Source organism: Micromys minutus (genome assembly GCF_963924665.1).
Source record: "Micromys minutus genome assembly, chromosome: 29".
NCBI lineage: Eukaryota > Metazoa > Chordata > Mammalia > Rodentia > Muridae > Micromys > Micromys minutus.
The window spans coordinates 11,513,137-11,532,272 of record NC_137964.1 but is presented as its reverse complement, the minus strand read 5'-3'; the positions used below and the strand labels follow the sequence as shown (position 1 = coordinate 11,532,272).

Genomic DNA, 19,136 nt, shown 5'->3' with positions numbered 1-19,136 from the left:
CTTGGTTCCCACGCCCCCAGCGAGCCCACCCCATCTCGAAGTGCTGCTGCCGAGCTGGATGCAGTTTAATCCAGTCCAGCCATTGGCAGGGTCTTTGGAGAACAGAGCTGACAAAGGCACAGGCCGCTGGTACAACAGCATGGTGACTGGCTACTTGGCTCCCACGTGGTTGATACCCAGGCAGCAAAGGTGGCAGTAGTTTGTATTCCTGGGACCAATCAAGGGGCTTCCGTGTAGGACCAAGTCAGACTTGAAGCCCATCAAGTTTGATTCATTTTGTGGCACCTTTGAGGGGTTCTTGGTGAAGTCCTGAGGCCTTCTGGAGGTTGACAGCGTCTGAGTAAGAATCCCTGAGCCCATGAGGTGGGCACTGGCTGTGCCAAGTGGGGACCCCAGATGTAAAGCTGGCTAGCCAAGGCACAGCTGTTCTTAGCCAGGAAGCTCCCAGGCAAGATCCTGGCGGGTTAAAGTCATGATTCCGTCAGGCACAATGGAAGGCTGACTCGTCTGATGGTACTGGGAACAGACCCTGACTCAACCAGCTCCGGTAGCAAGTCCACTTCCTGGAGAACATCACCAACTGGTCATCTTCAGAGCCTCACGAACTCTACCAGCAGACGCAGCTGCCTCCCCTTCAACAGTGTTTGACAAAGGCCCCCATCCCCAGTAGAGGTTCTGAACGGGGAAAGACGATCCCACTGGGGTATGTAATACGTACACATGGAAAGAAAATGAAGAATAACAAAACTTGACAAGACAGTATCTGTCTTTCCAGAATGTCTTTCCAGACTGCATTCCCGGTGATCCATCCGACAAGGGCAGCCCAGCCTCACCAGGGACCTACCCCTTCCCTGTTTTCTTGTCTGTTCAAGGCCAGGTTTTGAAGGAAGAGGAAGACCTGCCACCATGCTTGGTCTCGGTTCTGCTGGTGTTGTTGCGTATGAAGATGATGGAACTGGTCTGCAGTGCACTGAAGCTTTCTGGAGATCTGTACCTCTGCTCTATGCTGAAGGAACTGTCCTTCAGGGGGCTGCTCCCCAAGGGGTGAGCCTGCAGGAAAACTGGCAGGGAGAGGGTTGCCGTAAAAGTCTCTGGGGTTCCTCTGTCACCCCACAAGGCAGCATGACACCCTGGCTTGGGGAGACTGGGCTGAGCGTCTGAATGGCCTTGTCTTCCTGGCTTATGGGCCGGAGCCCAGGACCACAGCAGTGGGTGATAGGGAAGAGCTGAAGCCGACTGGGGACAACCCAGCTGATTCTGGGCAAACAGATCAGCAGAGAGCAAGCTCCCAGGCTGTGTTCCTGGCTCCCCATCCTCTGACTGGAACACATCATCTTCTAGCTCCTCCACACACTGAGGTGACTCCATCTCTCCTGGGTGACTCCAGAACAACGTCTCAGCCTCCGAGTCGTGATGCCAGGGCTCTGCGCCAGGGTTCAGGGTGACGAACACTCGGGGGGCTTGGCGCCAACACTCGATTGGGAAGGAGGAGGCAAACTCCAGCAGGCTGCGGTGGGAGGTGGTGGCGCGGGCTCGGGTAGCGACTGCTGCGGGCATGAGCTGGCGCGGAAGGAGGCCAAGGCCGCGCGGGATTGTTTCCTTGTCTTAGTTTTAAAGATTTATTCTATTGTGTGTGAGTATGTGTGAGTGAGTGAGTGTGTGTGTGTGTGTGTGTGTGTGTGTAAACTTGTATGCATATATGTATGTGCACCTCAGGCATGCCACCACGGAGGCCAGAAGAGGTTATTGGATCTGCTGGAACTGTAGTTACAGATGGTTGAGAGCCACCATGGTGGGTGCTGGGAATTGGTTCAGGTCCTCTACAAGAGCATGCATATTCCTAACCACTGAGCCATCATTTCAGCCTCCTTTGGTGATAGTTTTAATTCAAGTTGATACAACCTAGAGTCACTTGGGAGGGAAGTCTCAATGAGGGATTGTCTAGATCAGGCTGGCCTGTGAGCATGTTTCTGCGTGTGGGAGGTAGTTTGTCCTTATTACTTTATTGATTTGGGAAGACTGGGCTTGCAGGCGAATGGCACCATTCTCTGGGTGCGGTTTCTGGATTGTATAAGCATAGAGAAGGCAAGCTGATCGCTAAGATTCGTGCCTTTTGTCTTAGTGAGGATTTCCATTGCTGTGGAGAGACACCATGACCAAGGCAACTCTTATAAGGAGCAACATTTAATTTGGGCTGGCTTACAGGGTCAGAGGTTTAGTCCATTCATGGCAGGAAGCATGACACCGTCCAGGCAGACATAATACTGGAGAAGGGGCTGAGAGTTCTGACATCTTGATCAGAAGACAGCCAGAAGAAGACTGGCTTCTGCACTGTGTGGAGCTTCAAAGCCCAACCCAGCGGGGACATACTTCCTCTAACAAGGCCACAGCTCCAACAGTACCAATCCCTGTGGGCCAAGCGTATTCAAACCACCACACTTTTCTTTCTCTCTGGATGTAATGTGACCAGATTTTTTAAGTTCCTGCCACTTTTACTTCTCTACTATGGTGGGCTGTATCCTGGAATTGTAAGCTGGAATTAATCCTTCTTCCTAAACCTTTTCTTTTCAGCACTAGAAATTAAACTAGGACCCCTACATAAATTCATATCACTCACTTACATTTCTTTAACTGGTACATAAGGAGAGCCAGAGACTTGGTATTAATTATGGTTTGGATGAATGTCCTCAGAGAAGTCCGTAGGTAAAGAATTGGCCTTCAGGGTAGTGGTATTAGAATGTGCTGTGGACCTGAAAGAGCTTTTGTCTGGGGCTAGAGAGATGGCGTTGCGGTTAAGAGTGCTTGCTGCTCTTTTAGAAGACCTGAGTTTGGTTCCTACCATCCATGTTTGGTGATTCATAAGTACTTATAACTCCAGCTCAAAGGGATCTGATGCCTTTGTCTGGTTTCTGTGCACAGGTATATATATATATATATATATATATATATATATATATATATATACACACACATACACACAAATACACACAAACACACACATACACACACACACACACAAACACACACACACACACACACACAAACACACACATACACACACACACACACAAACACACACACACACACACACAAACACACACATACACACAAATACATACACACAAACACACACGCTATACACACATGGCTTTTACACACAGAAAGACACACCTACATATGCATTAAAAATAAACATAAAACATGGAGACTAAGGGGAAGTCCTTAGATCATTGGAGACCTGTTTCTTTCCTCCCCCTCCCCCCTCTCTTCCTCTCTCCCTCTCTTTCTCCATATGTAATATAGACTGGAGCTCAGAGTCATGTGTCATTCATTCTCTGGGAGTCATCCACCTTGTATTTGTATTTGAGACAGGATCTTTGGTTAGTTGGAGGCTCTCCAGTTGGTTAGGATCCTCTTGTCCCAGCCTCCCCAGCAGTGGGGCTGCAAGCGTGCACCACCACACAGCCTTTTTACATGGGTTTGGAGAATTAAGTTTATGAGCCAACCCACCATTTATAAAATGTACTCTTGAAAGGGCTTGTGGGAATCTGTCCATCTTCCCGTCTCCTTGGGTTGAGACATTTTGCTCCAATATTCTCATTGCCATCCAAGACATGATGTGCTTATTCAATGAGTGACCCCCACCAAGTCTGTGCTATGCTATTCGGGGTTCAAACCTACACAACTGTGTGCTAACTAAACCTTTCGTGTCCATAAAGGTAATTAGCTCAGGTATTAATTACATTGTAGGCATATAAAGATGGCTAAATGGCGTTTGATCAATTTTGGAGGGGAGCGAAAAGGCTTGCTTTGCAGATCCGTGGGTTAGCAGCGACCTCGACAGACTGAAGCCTCTTCTGACAATTGTTCTCTGCTCTGTGGCAGGATGTGCGGCAGGTTCCTGAGACATCTATTGGCGCAGGAGAGCCAGCACTCCACCCTCGTGGGGCGCTTCCTTCTTCCCGTGCTCGTGGGATTCCGTCTCCTGATCCTGGTTTCCAGTGGACCTGGGGTTTTCGGCGATGATGAGAACGAATTTATGTGTCATTTAGGACAGCCAGGCTGCAAGACCATTTGCTATGATGTCTTCCGCCCTCTCTCTCCGTTGCGCTTCTGGGCCTTCCAAGTCATCCTGATGGCTGTACCCAGTGCCATTTATGTGGCTTTCACTCTGTATCACGTGATTGGATACTGGGAGGTACCAGGAAAGGAGAACAAGGAGCAAGACACCCTGATTTTTAAAGGGGATTGTAGCAAGGATGTCTCAAAGGCTAAAAGCCTCAAGTTTCTCTGGGCTTACGTGGCACACCTTGGGGTGAGGCTGGTCCTTGAGGGAGCAGCTCTAGGAGTTCAGTACCATCTGTATGGCTTCAAGGTGCCCAGCACTTTTATATGTCGTGAGGATCCTTGCATTGGCAGTACAACCTGTTTCCAGTCTCACCCCTCTGAGAAGACCATCCTCCTCAACACCATGTTTGGGATCAGCGGGGCCTGTCTCTTATTTATTTTCTTGGAGCTTGTGCTTTTGGGTCTAGGGAGGGTTTGGAGGATGTACAAGCATAAACTTCCCTTCTTAAAGAATTTGCCAACCTCAAAGGGCTCAGTAAGACGCAAGGACACAACCGACGACTTGTCAGTGGTGGAGACAAAAGAGCCGTTTTGAGAAGCAGGTGAGGACCCTATTGGCAGCCATCTGTCTCTGCCTGTGATGTGCCTGTGTTGGCCCTTTGGCAGTCACCAAAGAGGGTAGGTCCCTCATCCTTTGGGGTGTACAGTTCCCCACATTACAAAGTGCATATTTCTAGTCTCTTACTTTTTACTTTAAATTGTGTGTGTGTGTGTGTGTGTGTGTGTGTGTGTGTGTGTGTGTGAATTCAGGTGCTTGTGGAGGCCAGAGATGGTGGTAGATCTCTTGGAGCTGGAATTATAGGTAGCTGCCCAATCTGGATACTGGAAAGCAAACTTTGGCTTCTTTGCAAGAGGAATATGCACTCTTAACCACTGGAATATCTCTCCAGACCCCAGAGTTTTTTTTAAGGGATGAAATGTTTACTTTGGTTCACAGTTCCCATGGTGGAGAAGGCATTTATACATGTACATGAAGCAGATAGCCCTGGATGGCCTGGGACTTGCTCTGTAGACGAGGTTGGCTTTGAACTCATGGAGAACCACCTCCTCTGGCTCCCAAGTGCTAAGATTGAAAGCGCGAGCCACCGTGCATGGCTGGGGCAGATGTATTTTGATTATTACCCCAAACCATCCCCAACACCTGTTCCTATCAGTTTCATGACTCTGGGTAGCAGGCCCCGATGAGCACACTGCTCTGTGTATGGCCTGCCCTTCCACGTCCTCAGTGCCCGCTCGATTTCTGCTTTGCAGGGTTATACAGTCGCCTGGCTTGCCTGCTGCCTGCAGAAAACTCTGGGACTTGATCTTCTTCAGTACATCCAGTGATGTGGCTGGAGAGATGGTACAGTGTGTAAAAGTGCTGCCATCGATACTTATGATCTGATCTCCAGAACCTGCAGGGAGAAGGGAGAAAACCATCCCCCACAGGTGTAGAGCACACACACAGACATGCACACACACATGCACACACACATGCACACACACATGCACACACACATGCACACACATGCACACACACATGCACACACACATGTACACACACACTAATAAATAAAATAATAAAATCTCAGAAAACAATACCAAACCTCCTGCACCATTCAGCTGTTATTTCTGATTTATCTCTCCTCTCCACTAAACATAAGCAAATACCAACCTAGTTTCAGTTCTAATGGATTATCTGTCCTTCTCTGGGATTTTATAGAAATGGAATCATGCAATGAGCTTATTAACCACACGAATATCTTTGTAGAAAAGACCAAGTGTAATTTTTGCCAATTAAAATCAGGTTATTTATTTTTTCGGCATTGTAAAAACTCTTTATATTGTATGATTGTCAGGAACTTATCAAGTGACTCATTTCCAAACACTGTCTTTTATCCCGTGGGTCATCTTTATTTTTTCTAAGTAGTATTTCTTTAATTTCCTACATGTATATAGTGCATTTTGATCATGTCTACCCTCATCTCCCTCTCTAACTGCTCTTGGATCCCCTGTCATGTCCCTCTCCCAATTTCACCATCTTCTTTTCTTTACAACCCACCGAGAACAAAATCAGTGCTACTCAAATGTGCCTGGTGTGAAGCCGTCCCTCACTCATTCATGCCGTCTGCTAGAACATGGTCAACCTACTCGATGCCACACCTCAGAAGAAGATGGAGTTTTCTTCCCACTGCTTCTGTGAGTTTATGAGTGCCACTCCCTGCCGTGTTCAGAAGATGTTGTTTCATAGCAGAGCTCCCAGAACTCTGGCTCTTTAAATTTTATTTTCCCATTTCCCCATCTTCTCTGATGCTCCTCTGAGCTTTGAGGGTAAGGGTGTGGTATAGATGTTTCATTTGGGACTGAACATTTGAGGGAGTTAGCAGTATTATTATTTTTTTTGATGTAAAAACCTTTCCATTTTAATGAAATCTAGACACCCGTTTCTGCATCTTGATAAGTCGTGAGTCTGTATATTGGCCATTTACTACTGTAAAAAGAAAATTCAGTGGTCGGTACTGAAAACTGACCTAACCTGTGAGCATCGAGAAGCATTTAGAAGACAGACTGATACTCTGTCCATTTAGCAAACTAATAGTAATAGGCTTTTCTTTGAGGCCTTTGAGCTCTCCAGGATGGGTTCTAGGTCAGAGTTTTAGTACCAGGCATGGGTTTCCTCCTGCGGAGTGGATCCTCAATCTAATCACAAAGCTGTTGGTTACTCCTGTAACATCTACACCACTGTTGCACACATGGGTGTGTTTTGTGAGGCTGGTTGTTTTAACTTACCAGATTCATACGTGAGAAAGAGTTTTGATGAGGAAGAAGGCTAGCCAGGAGGGAGTCGGCAGTATTATTATTATTTTTTTTTTTGATGTAAAAAACTTTTCCATTTTAATGAAATCTAGTTACTTATTTTTTATTTTGGAGTTTGTGATTTTGGTGCTACATTTAAGTGACCACGGTTTGACACAAAATGATGAATTTACACTTTGTGTTTCCGTCTAAGGATTTTATACCGCTAACTTACGTTTATGTCTCTGAGCTCTTATGGAGTGGGGGAGAAAAGACAAAGATGACATTATATTTCCCATTGGAAATAATGTAAATGAGCAAAATATTTGAAGTGTAAGAAGGAGAAAAATCCTGTTAATCTAGAGTCCCACGATTGGCAGAACTAACTTTCAAAAGTAAAGGCAAAAGAAAGGCATTTGTCTTGATGTGCATGGTCGTAGTGTAGCTTCTTATTCAGTGTTCGGCTGATATACCTGGGAGGACTGTTCTTTTCTGAGGGGAGATGGAGGAGGTAAGGGTAGGGGAGCCTCGTGGTGTTGGAGAGAGGATGGGGGAGGAGAGGAAGGCAAAAACTGCAGTCAGAATGTAAAATATGAGAGAAAAATAAAAACAATGTTGAATGAAAAACAAACAAATGCCTTACCCCTGAAATATAAACAAACAACATCATTAGATGGTTACACTAAAAAAAAATTAAGAATGTAAATGTCCACCAAATGGATTGGGGAAAATGCATATACAGAGGAGTATTGTTCAGTCTCCAAAAAAAAAAAAAAAAAAAAAAAAAAAAAAGAAAGAAAGAAAGAATAGGAAATTCTGTAATATCATGGATGGCCCTGGAAGGCATATGTTATATGAAATAATCCAGACACAAGAGCAAATAGGAAATAACATGTAGAGCACTGAAAATTCAGACTCATAGAAAGAAAGAATAGAATGTTTATTACCTGAGGCTAGACCATGGGAGGATTGGGGAAAAGTTAATCAAATGACACAAACTTCTAGTGAAACAAGAAAAAAAAAAGTTCTCTAACTTTATTGTAGACCTCAGAGACTACAGTGTTGAGTTTTGTTAGATGTTCTGGCCACAAAAGGAAAGTAAGTAAATTAAGTCAATGGATTCAGTAGGTTTGTTCCACCACCCTACGTGTATACCGACATCAAAACACCATGTTCTATATACTAAATATTTACTTGCCAGTTAAAAATTCAGACAATTAGAACAATTGTGTCATTTTTTATTACTACAAGGATGTAGATACATTTTTTTAAAATAAAGAAATACATTTGTAAGTAAAATCAAAAGCTAAATGCTACAGATGACCAATATTTCAGTGAGTGTTGGCGACCTACTGTTTCAGTCACCTTTCTATTGCTATGATAACACTGGCCTGAGTGGGGGAAGATGCACCCAGACCTGCAGAGACTAGATGTGCCAGTGTTGGGGGATACCCAGGGTGGGGCACCTTCTCAGAGGAGAAGGGGAAAGGGATGGGGTTGAGGGAGGGACTATGTGAAGGGGGACCAGGAGGGGGCAGCATTTGGGAATAAATAAGTAAACCACCATGACCAAGCTGTTTGCAAAATAAAGCGTTTTATCTAGGACTCAGAGTTCTAGAGGGATGGAGTTCATAACCATCTCCAAATTGTGCCGTGTTTATCTATGCCTAAAACAAACCACCCAGGGTCAGACTCTAAAGTTTAAGCCATTACTGGCTGCTGAGTCATGTTGAACTGAACTGCCTTCTTGCCTTCTACCCACAACCTCTCTGCAGGACCATGAAGGTGTCAGTTTGTTTCAACATTTTCCTGGGGATAATTAATCCGTCCTGTTTTCAAAATAAAGTGCAAAGCAAGCTAAATGAAAATGGGTTATGACTACATCGAAACTCTCTGTAGAGTATATATGATGCCTTTCATAGAAATCGGTTCTATAGATTGACTGAAAAAAACAAGCTTAAGGTAAGGGACTGGGGGAGGATTCAGTGTCATCTCTGGCCACACAGGTCAACAAAGCTATCAAGGATCACCAGATTAGAAAGCATGACTGCTCCCAGTCTTCTAGGAGGATAACAGACAGGTATTATATTACTTCCCTTGAAAGAACGGCCCTTTGTTCTTAACATTCAAGCCCCCCTCCAATCCCTCTACTTATCTGTGAGCACAGAGATCTCTGAGCTCCCTGCATCCTACACATACCAAGTGAAGCAATTCCTTATGACAAATCTCATGTAGGTGTAAGCATGCAAATATATATAGAGACATCTAATTGGTTGTGTTTCTTTGGAGACCCATAGACTACTAAATCCGTTGATTATATAAATGACCAGAAATAAGGTGTGTGGAATTTATAATGTAAAGTCCTTGACAATAGCTTTATTTATCAGTAGGAAATGACTTTATTCCTTGCTTTCAGATCCACTTCGAGGCTTCTGAGTAAGCTGGCAGCGTAGAAGATCCGCTTTACTGGGTTCCAGGGGACCCAGTAAAGGAAAAGAGTTAGAACAAGAAAAAAAAAAAAAAAAAAAAACTTTAATCCAGACTGAAGGAGAGAAAGAGCATCAGAAACTTACAAAGGTAGTATTAGGATACGTGAAAAGTACAGAAAAAATTCTGTAGGGCGATGCATTCATAAGAAGTGACCCAAGGGCTGGGGATACAAGGGTTTTTATGCTTCAGTGGTTAAGAGTATTTGCTATTGCAGAGTGCCAGAGTTGGGAGGCTCACAACTGCCTGTAACTCCAGTTCTGGGGATCTGACACCCTCTTCTGGTCTCTGTGGTCACTAGGCTTGTATGCACAACATTCCTACCCACAGGTCCCTCCCTCAGGGTGATTAATACACAGATCCTCTGTTCAGTCTTCAATGCAGTGACTACTTTGCACAACTGGGACACATTGGGAGGCACTCCCACTTCTAAGACTGAGCTAGAACAACAGTTAACTCAGTGGGTAGGATCAGAGAACCTGCCCAGACTGTGGAAAGCTAAGTGTGGCCAGCAGAGGTCACTAATAGGCAAAGAAGAAAAGCTGCTAATGTGAATGGAGATCTTGTGGGACACAGCATTCTATGGAAGGCAGCACGTGTCCAACACAGACTCAGTAGCATCATAAACCGGAGGAAGGACAAGATTCCATGCATCACCAGTCTCTTTCCTTCATTCCATGCATGTAAGTAAGCCAGGGCTACACAGAGAAAGCCTATACTGAAACCAACCAACCAACCAACCAACCAACCAACCAATCAGCCAACCAACAAACCAACCTACCAACCAACCAACAGCCAGCCAGCCAACCAACCGATCAACTAAAGAAACAAAATCACATTTTTTTTGGGTGTGTTCCTGAAGAAATCAACACACTTAAGAGATTCTTGGTCATCCTTGTGGATGACTGAACTATTAGTAGGAAATGGTACCATCCTATTTGCCCACCAACAAATGAGCTGCTAAATGAGATCCTTATGTAGAATGAAATTTTATTTAGTTGCACAGAAGATGAATTCATGATATTAGTAGAAAAATGTACGCCCTGGCAGTCAGAGTATCAAGAAAAATAACTGAGATTCAGAAGCACAAATTCCACACCTTCTTGGGATGTTTCTTTTTATTTTCAGGGCTGGGGATCAAATCTAGGCTTTTAGAACACTAGGCAGGTGCTTTATTGCTGAACTATGCCCCAGAGTGATTCATGTGATCTCTCAAGTACTTGTCAACGCATTTCCTTATTAGGGAAAGGACTGTATGTTTGGTGAACACTCCACAAATGCTGATCAGTAATACAGAGCTGGGAACAGAACAGATACTCATCAAGTGTTGGTCCAATAAACAGGGGAATGATACAGATGGGATAGCTGACTCAGCTAGAGAGATGCCATATTATATGTATATATATGTGTATATGTATACATACATACATGTACTATATTCTGGTGAAGAAGAGAGCAACAGATCAAAGAATGAAAAGTTATTTAAATAAGCTAGGGGCGGTGTCACACACCTTTAATCCCAGCACTTGGGAGGCAGAGGCAGGTGGATCTCTGAGTCGGAGGCTAGCCTGGTCTACAGAGTGAGTTCCAGGACAGACAGGGCTACACAGAGAGATCATCTTGGAAAACAAACAAACAAAAAAACCAAACAAACTAAGAAATTCTTCAAGTAAAGTGATGATGCATTTAATATATTTGAGGAATAAGTGACAATTTGGGGCCAATCCACACATTTAATATCCAAATAAATTTTTAAAAATTAATTATGTGTGGGAGTGTGTATGTGATTTTTTTTAAAATTAAAAAACAATTAAAAAATTTTCACTTTACGTCTCACTCACTGTCCCCCTCCAAGTCACTCTCTCCCACAATCCTTCCCTCCCCCATTCTCCTCTGAGCAGGTGGGGAACCTCCTGGGTATTCCCCCACCTTGGCAGCTCAAATCTCTTTGGGGCTAGGCCCTTCCTCTCCCAGTAAGGCAGACAATGCTGCCCATAGAAGAGCAGATTCCATGGACAGGCAACAGCTTTTGGGACAGGCCAACTCCAGTTGTTTGGGACCCACATGAAGACCAAGCTGCACATCTGCTACATATGTTCAGTGTACTGGCTGGTTTCATGTCAACTTGACACTAGCTGGAGTTATCACAGAGAAAGGAGCCTCAGTTGAGGAAATGCCTCCATGAGATCCAGCTGTAAGGCATTTTCTCAACTAGTGATCAAGGGGGGAGGGCCCAGCCCATTGTGGGTGGAGCCATCCCTGGGCTGGTAGACCTGGGTTCTATAAGAAAGCAGGCTGAGCAAGCCAGGGGAAGCAAGCCAGTAAGTGACATCCCTCCATGGCCTTTGCATCAGCTCCTGCTTCCTGACCTGCTTGAGTTCCAGTCCTGACTTCCTTTGGTGATGAACAGCGAAATGGAAGTGTAAGCTGAATAAACCCTTTCCTCCCCAGCTTGCTTCTTGGTCATGATATTTTGTGCAGGAATAGAAACCCTGACTAAGACATTCAAGGAGGCTTGCGTACAGCCTGTGTATGTCCTTTGGTTGGTGCTTTAGACTTGGAGAGTCCCAAACGTCCAGGTTAGTTGACACTACTTGTCTTCCTGTAGAGTTCTATATTCCCTCTAAGCCACGATTCTTCCTCCTATTCTCTTTAAAAATTAAAAAAAAGATTTATTTATTTTATATATAAGTACACTGTTGCTGTCTCCAGACACACCAGAAGAGGGCATCAAATTCTATTAATGATGGTTGTGAGTCACCATGTGGTTGCTGGGAATTGAACTCAGGACCACTGAGCCATTTCTCTAGGCCCCTTCCACCTGTTTTTCATAAGAATCCCCAAGCTCCATCAACTGTTTGACTGCATCTGTCTGAGTCTGTGGAGTCTCTCAGAGGATAGCCATGCTAGACTCCTGTCTGCAAGCATAACAGAGCATCATTAATAGTGTCAGTGACTGGTGCTTGCCCATGAGATTGGTCTCAAGTTGGGCCAACTACTGGTTGGTCATTTGCTTGGTCTTTGCTCCATCCCCACAGCTGCGTTGGTTGTACACAGGATAAATTTGGGGATGAAAGTTCTGTGTGTGGGTTTGTGTCCCTATCACTCCACTGAGGTTCCTGCCTGGCTACAGGAGGTGTCCTCTTCAGTGTAGTGAGTTATAGCTAGGGCCACTCCCCACTGATTCTTGAGTGCCTCCCTTATCCCAGGTCTCTGTCTCCCCCTGGAGATGCTCCTGTGGGTGTTTGTTAGTGTGAGCACAACTGCCCTTGAAGAGCAGAGGTATCAGATCCCCTGAATCTGGAGTTACAGGTAACTCTGAGATGCCTGACATGGGCCCTAGGAACTGAGCTCAGGTCCTTTGCAAGAGCAGTAAGCTCTTTAGCCACTGAACAATCTCTCCAGCAGGAAGACCCCTTTTATGGTATTTTATTTATTTATTTATTTAAATTAGCATACAAAATAACAAGTTTTATTATATTTGCACACACGCATATAGTTTTGTTTTGCTCATATTTTCCCCACTTGTGTCTCTTACCACCTCTCCTATGTTGTACTTATTCCCTACGACAAAACACCGTGTGCTTTCATGTTGTAAGTATATAACATACATATGTATTATATAGATATAAAATCTAGATTCCTCATAGAAAAGAAGACTTTTTTTCTTTCTGAGTCTGGTTTATTTCACTTACCACGGTCTAGAGTCCATTCATTTTTCTGCAAATGACATTTATTTGCATTTTTTATGGCTGACTAGAACTCAATGTGTTTATATACCATAGTTCCCTTAGTCTGACCCCCTATGGCTTCTTCCACATATTCTTTTTGTTTGGTTTTGATATTTTATTTTTTATTAGATACTCTGTATTTACATTTGAGATGTTATCCCTTCCAAAGCTCCCATCCTCCCTCCACCTCTATTTGCCTTCACAAAGGTGCACACCCTCCTAATCACCCTCTTCATGCCATTGCCTTGGCATTCCCCTACATTGGGAAAACGTTTCATCCCTGGACCAAAGGCCTCTTCTCACATTGATGGCAGACACTGATATCTTCAGCTACATATGGAACTGATCAATAGGTCTCTCAATGTGTGCTCAAAGGTTGGTGTTTTAGTTCATGGAAGTTTTGAAGGGTTTGGTTGGTTGATAATGTTGTTCTTCCCATGAGGTTGCAGCCCCTTTCAGCTCCTTAGGTCCTTTCTTTAGCACCTTCATTGGGGTTCCTGTGTTCAGTCCGATGGTTAGCTGCAAGCATGCTCAGCTGAATCTATATGACTCTGACAGAGTCCCTGAGGAGGCATCTCTATCTGGTTACTGATGGTAAGTACTTTTTGGCATCAGCAATAGTGCTTGGATATGGTGGCTGCATATGTGGTGGATCCCCAGGTGAGGAGGCTTCTGAGTGATCTTTTCTTCAATCCCTGTCCCTCTATTTGACCTTGCATTTCCTCCCTGAGTATTTTGTTTCCCCTTCTAAAAAAGACTGAGGCTTCCACTTTTTGGCCTTTCTTTTTTTTTTTGAGCTTCATATGGTCTGTGAATTGTTTCTTGGGTATTCAGAGATTTCTGGGGCTAGTATCCAATTATCAGTGACTGCATATTATGTCTGGTTTTTTTTGTGACTGGATTACCTCACTTAGGATGATATTCTCTAGATACATCCATTTGCCTAGGAATTTCATGAAGTAAGTCATTGTTTCTAATAGCTGAGTAGTAGTCCACTGTGTAAATGTACCACACGTTCTGTATCTATTCCTCTGTTGAAGGACCTCTGGGTTTTTTCCAGCTTCTGGCTATTATAAATAAGGCTGCTATGAACATGTTAGAGCATGTGTCCTTGTTATATGTTGGAGCATCTTTGGGGTATATGCCCAGGAGTGGACTAGCTGGGTTTTCAGGTAGTACTATGTCCAGTTTTTCGAGAAACCTCCAGACTGATTTCCAGAGCGGTTGTACCAGCTTAGAACACACCAATAGTAGAGAGTGTTCCTCTTTCTCCGCATCCTTGCCAGCATCAGCTGTCACCTGAGTTTTTGATATTAGCCTTTGTGACTGGTGTGAGGTGGAATCTCAGGATTGTTTTGATTTTCATTTCCCTGATGACTAGGGATGTTGAGCATTTCTTTAGGTTTTTCTCAGCCATTCGATAGTCTTCAGTTGAGATTTCTTTTTTTAGCTCTGTACCCCATTTTTAATAGTATTATTTGATTCTCTAGAGTCTAACTTCTTGATTTCTTTGTATATATTGGATACTAGCCCTCTATCAGATGTAGGATTGGTAAAGATATTTCCCAATCTGTTGGCTGCCATTTTGTCCTATTGACAGTGTCCATTGCCTTACAAAAGCTTTGCAATTTCATGAGGACCCATTTGTTGATTCTTGATCTTAGAGCATAAGCCATTGGTGTTCTGTTCGGGAAATCTTCCCCTGTGCCTATGTGTTCAAGGCTCTTCCCCACTTTTGTTTCTGTTAGTTTCAGTGTATCTGGTTTTATGCGGATGTCCTTGATCTACATGGACTTGAGCTTTGTTCAAGGAGATAAGAAAGGATAGATTTACATTCTTCTGCATGCTGACTGCCAGTTGAACCAACACCACTTGTTGAAGAGGCTGTCCTTTTTCCATTGAATGTTTTTAGCTCCTTTGTCAAAGATCAACTGACCATAGGTATGTGGGTTCATTTCTGGGTCTTCAATTCTGTTCCATTGGTCTACCTGCCTATCTCTGTACCAATACCATGTGGTTTTTATCACAGCTGCTTTGTAATATAGCTTAAGAGCAGGAATAGTGATTCCCCCAGAAGTTCTTTATTGTTGAGAATAGATTTCAATATTCTAGGTTTTTTGTTAATCCGGCTGAATCTTCAAATTGCTTTTCCCAACTCTATAAAGAATTGAGTTGGAATGTTAATGGGGATTGCATTGAATCTGTAGATTGCTTTTGGCAAGATGGACATTTTCTTTACAATGTTGATCCTTCCAACCCACGAACATGGGAGATCTTTCCATATTCTGAGATCTTCAATTTCCTTCTTCAGAATCTTGAAGTTCTTGTCATACAGATCCTTCACCTCCTTGGTTAGGCTCACCCCAAGGTATTTTATATTCTTTGTGACTATTGTGAAGGGTGTCTATTTCCTAATTTCTTTCTCAGCCTGATTCTCCTTTGAGTAGAGAAAGGTGGTTGATTTGTTTTAGTTAATTTATCCAGCCACTTTGCTGAAGTTGTTTATCAGCTGTAAAAGTTCTCTGGTGGAATTTTTGGGGTCACTTAAGTATACTATCATATCATCTGCAAATAGTGATATTTTGACTTCTTTCTTTCCAATTTCTATCTCTTTAACTCTTTTTATTGTCTAATTCTCTGGCCAGGACTTCCAGTATTGTATTGAATAGGTAGGGAAAGAATGGGCAGCCTTGTCTAGTCCCTCATTTTAATGGGATTGCTTCAAGTTTCTCTTCATTTAGTTTGATGTTGGCTACTGGTTTGCAGTATATTGCTTTTACTATGTTTAGGTATGTGCCTTGGATTCCTGCTCTTTCCAAGACTTTTAACATGAAGGGGTGTTGGATTTTGTCAAATGCTTTCTCAGCACCTAGTGAGATGATCATGCGTTTTTTTTTTTTTCTTTGAGTTTGTTTACATGGTGGAGTAAGTTGATGGATTTCTATATATTGAACCATCCCTGCATCCCTGGGATAAAACCTACTTGATCAGGGTGGATAATTGTTTTGATGTGTTCTTGGATTCGGTTTGCAAGAATTTTATTGAGTATTTTTGCATTGATGTTCACGAGGGAAATTGATCTGAAGTTCTCTTTCTTTGTAGGGTCTTTGTGTGGTTTAGATATGAGCGCAATTGTGGCTTTGAAGAAGCAGTTGGGTAGCGGTTTTTTTTTTTTTTTTTTCTATTTTGTGGAATAGTTTGTAAAGTATAGGTATTAGGTCTTCTATGAAAGTCTACTAGAATTCTGCACTGAACCCATCTGGTCCTGGACTTTTCTTTTTTGCTTGGGAGGATTTTGATGGCTGCTTCTATTTCTTTAGGTGTTATGGGACTGTTTAGATGATTTATCTGATTCTGATTTAACTTTGGTAACTGCTATCTGTCTAGTAAATTTTTCCACTTCCTCCAGATTTTCCAGTTTTGTTGAGTACAGGCTTTTGAAGTAAGATCTGATGATTTATTGAATTTCCTCAGTTTCTGTTGTTATGTCTGTCCTTTCATTTCTGATTTTGTTAATTTGGATACTTTCTCTGTGCCCTCTAGTTATTCTGGCTAAGGGTTTATTAATCTTGTTGATTTTCTAAACAAACAAACAAACAAAAAAAACCAAAACAGCTCTTGGTTTTGTTGATTTTTTGTATAGTTCTTTTTGTTTCTATTTTGTTGATTTCAGTTATGATTTTTATTATTTCCTGTTGTCTACTCCTCTTGGGTGTATCTGCTTCTTTTTGTTCTAGAACTTTCAGGTGTGCTGTCAAGCTGCTAGTGTATGTCTCTCCAGTTTCTTTTTAGAGGCATTCAGAGCTATAAGTTTTCCTTTTTGTACTGCTTTCATTGCATCCCATAAGTTTGGGTATGTTGTGCTTTCATTTTTGTTAAATTCTAAAAAATCCTTAATTTCTTTCTTTATTTCTTTCTTGATCTTTTATCATTGAGTAGAGAGCATTGTTCAGCTTCCATGCATATTTGAGCTTTTTGTTGCTTTTGTTGTTATTAAAGACTAGCCTTAGACCATGGTGATATGATAGGATGCATGGGAGTAGTTAGATTTTATATCTGTTGAGGCCTGTTTTGTGACTGACTATATGGTCAGTTTTGGAGAAGGTACCGTGAGGTGCTGAGAAGAAGGTATATATATATATATATATATATATATATATATATATATATATGTTTGTTTTAGGATAAAATGTTCTGTAGATATCAGTTAATTCCAATTGGTTCATTACCTCTGCTAGTTTTGCTGTGTCTCTGTTCATTTTCTGCTTTCATGATCTGTCCATTGATGAGAGTAGGTGTTGAAGTCTTCCACTATTATTATGTGTGGTGCAATATTTGCCTTGAACTTTAGTAGGATTTATTTTATGAATGTGGGTGCCTTTGTATTTGGATCATAGATGTTCATGATTGAGAGTTCATCTTGATAGATTTTTTTCTGTGATGTGTAAAGTGTCCTTCCTTATCTTTCTTGATGATTTTTGGTTGAAAATCTATTTTATTCGATATTAGAATAGCTACTCCAGCTTGTTTCCTGGACCATTTGCTTGGGAATTTTTCCCCGAGTCTTTTACTCTGAGGTATTGTCTGTCTTTGCTTCTGAGATGAGTTTCATGTATGCAGCAAAATGTTGGATCCTGTTTATGTATCCAGTCTGATAGTCTATGTCTTTTTATTGGGGAATTGAGTTCACTGATTTTAGAAGGTATTAAGGAATAGTGATTGTTTTTCCTGTTATTTTTATTGTTAGAGGTAGAATTATGTTTGTGTGCTTTTTTTCTTTTGGTTTTCTTGCATAATAATAATTATTATTTTTGCTTTTTCTTGGGTGTAGTTTTCTTCCTTGTGTTGGATATTTCTATCTATTATTTTTTGTAGGATGATTTGTGAACAGATATTGTATAACTGTGCTTTTGTCCTGGAATATCTTGGTTTCTCCGTCTATGGTAATTAAGAGTTTTTCTTGATATAGTAACCTGAGTTGGCATTTGTGTTCTCTTAATGTCTGTATGATGTCTTTTTAGGATCTTTTAGCTTTCATAATCTTTGTTGAGAAGTCTGGTATAATTCTGATTGGTCGATCTTTATATGTTACCTGTCCTTTTTCCCTTAATGCTTTTAGTATTCTTTCTTTGTTTTGAACATTCAGTGTTTTGACTATTATGTGTCGGGAGGAGTTCATTTCTGGTCAATCTATTTGAAGTTCTGTAGGCTTCTTGTATGTTCATGGTCTTCTTGTTCTTCAGGTTAGGGAAGTTTTCTTCTATGATTTTGTTGAAGATATTTACTGTGCCTTTTAGTTGGGAGTCTTTGCCCTCTTTACCTCTATTATTTGGTCTTCTCATTGTGTCCTGGATATACTGGATGTTTTGGGTTAGAAGCTTTTTGGTTTTTGCACTTTTTTATGACTGTTGTGTCAATGTTTTCTATGTTGTCAAGGGCCTCTGAGATCCTTTCTTTCATCTCTTGTAGTCTGTTGGTGATGCAACATCTATGACTCTTGATTTCTTTCTTAGGTTTTCTATCTCCAGGGTTTTCTCTTTTTGTGATTTTTTTATTGTTTCTAATTCCATTTTCAATTCCTTCACTTGTTTGGTTGTGTTTTCCTGTAATTCTTTGAATGGTTTGTGTGTGTGTGTGTGTTTCCTCTTTAAGGGCTTCTATTTGTTTATGTATGTTTTCCTGTAATTGTTTAAGGGAGTTATTCATGTACTTCTTGAAGATCTCCATCATCATCATCATCATGAAGTATGATTTCAAGTCTAAGTCTTGTTTTCCTGGTGTGTTAGGAAATCCACTATTTGCTGTGGTAGGAGGACCGTGTTCTGATGTTGCCAGGTTGTCTTGGTTTTCATTGCTTAGGTTCTTTTGCTTTCCTCTTGCCATCTTGTTACCTGTGATTATAGGTGATCTTGTCTCTGACTGGACCTTGTGTTTCCTGCGGTTCTCAGCATATTCTTATAATGAGTCTTATAATGACTTCTTTCCTACAATAGTAGCACCAGGGGAACTCTTAAG

The 19,136-nt window shown here is 42.1% G+C and overlaps 1 protein-coding gene and 1 pseudogene across 2 annotated transcripts in view; one reads left to right on the top strand and one right to left on the bottom strand.

The window, feature by feature from the left end:
• The window catches only part of GJC3 (gap junction protein gamma 3), a 10,887-nt gene extending 5,380 nt beyond the window's left edge, over positions 1-5,507 (top strand). Inside the window, exons 2-3 of the mRNA XM_080941198.1 lie at positions 3,886-4,670; positions 5,380-5,507. Of these exons, the coding sequence (XP_080797324.1) occupies positions 3,887-4,663 (777 nt within the window). The 5' untranslated portion in view covers position 3,886 and the 3' untranslated portion in view covers positions 4,664-4,670; positions 5,380-5,507. The remainder of the gene's footprint in view (positions 1-3,885; positions 4,671-5,379) is intronic.
• Positions 830-1,368, bottom strand: LOC308438908 (bcl-2-modifying factor-like; annotated as a pseudogene). The gene has a single exon. The product of its transcript is annotated as a bcl-2-modifying factor-like (transcript).
• Positions 5,508-19,136: the final 13,629 nt, after the last annotated feature.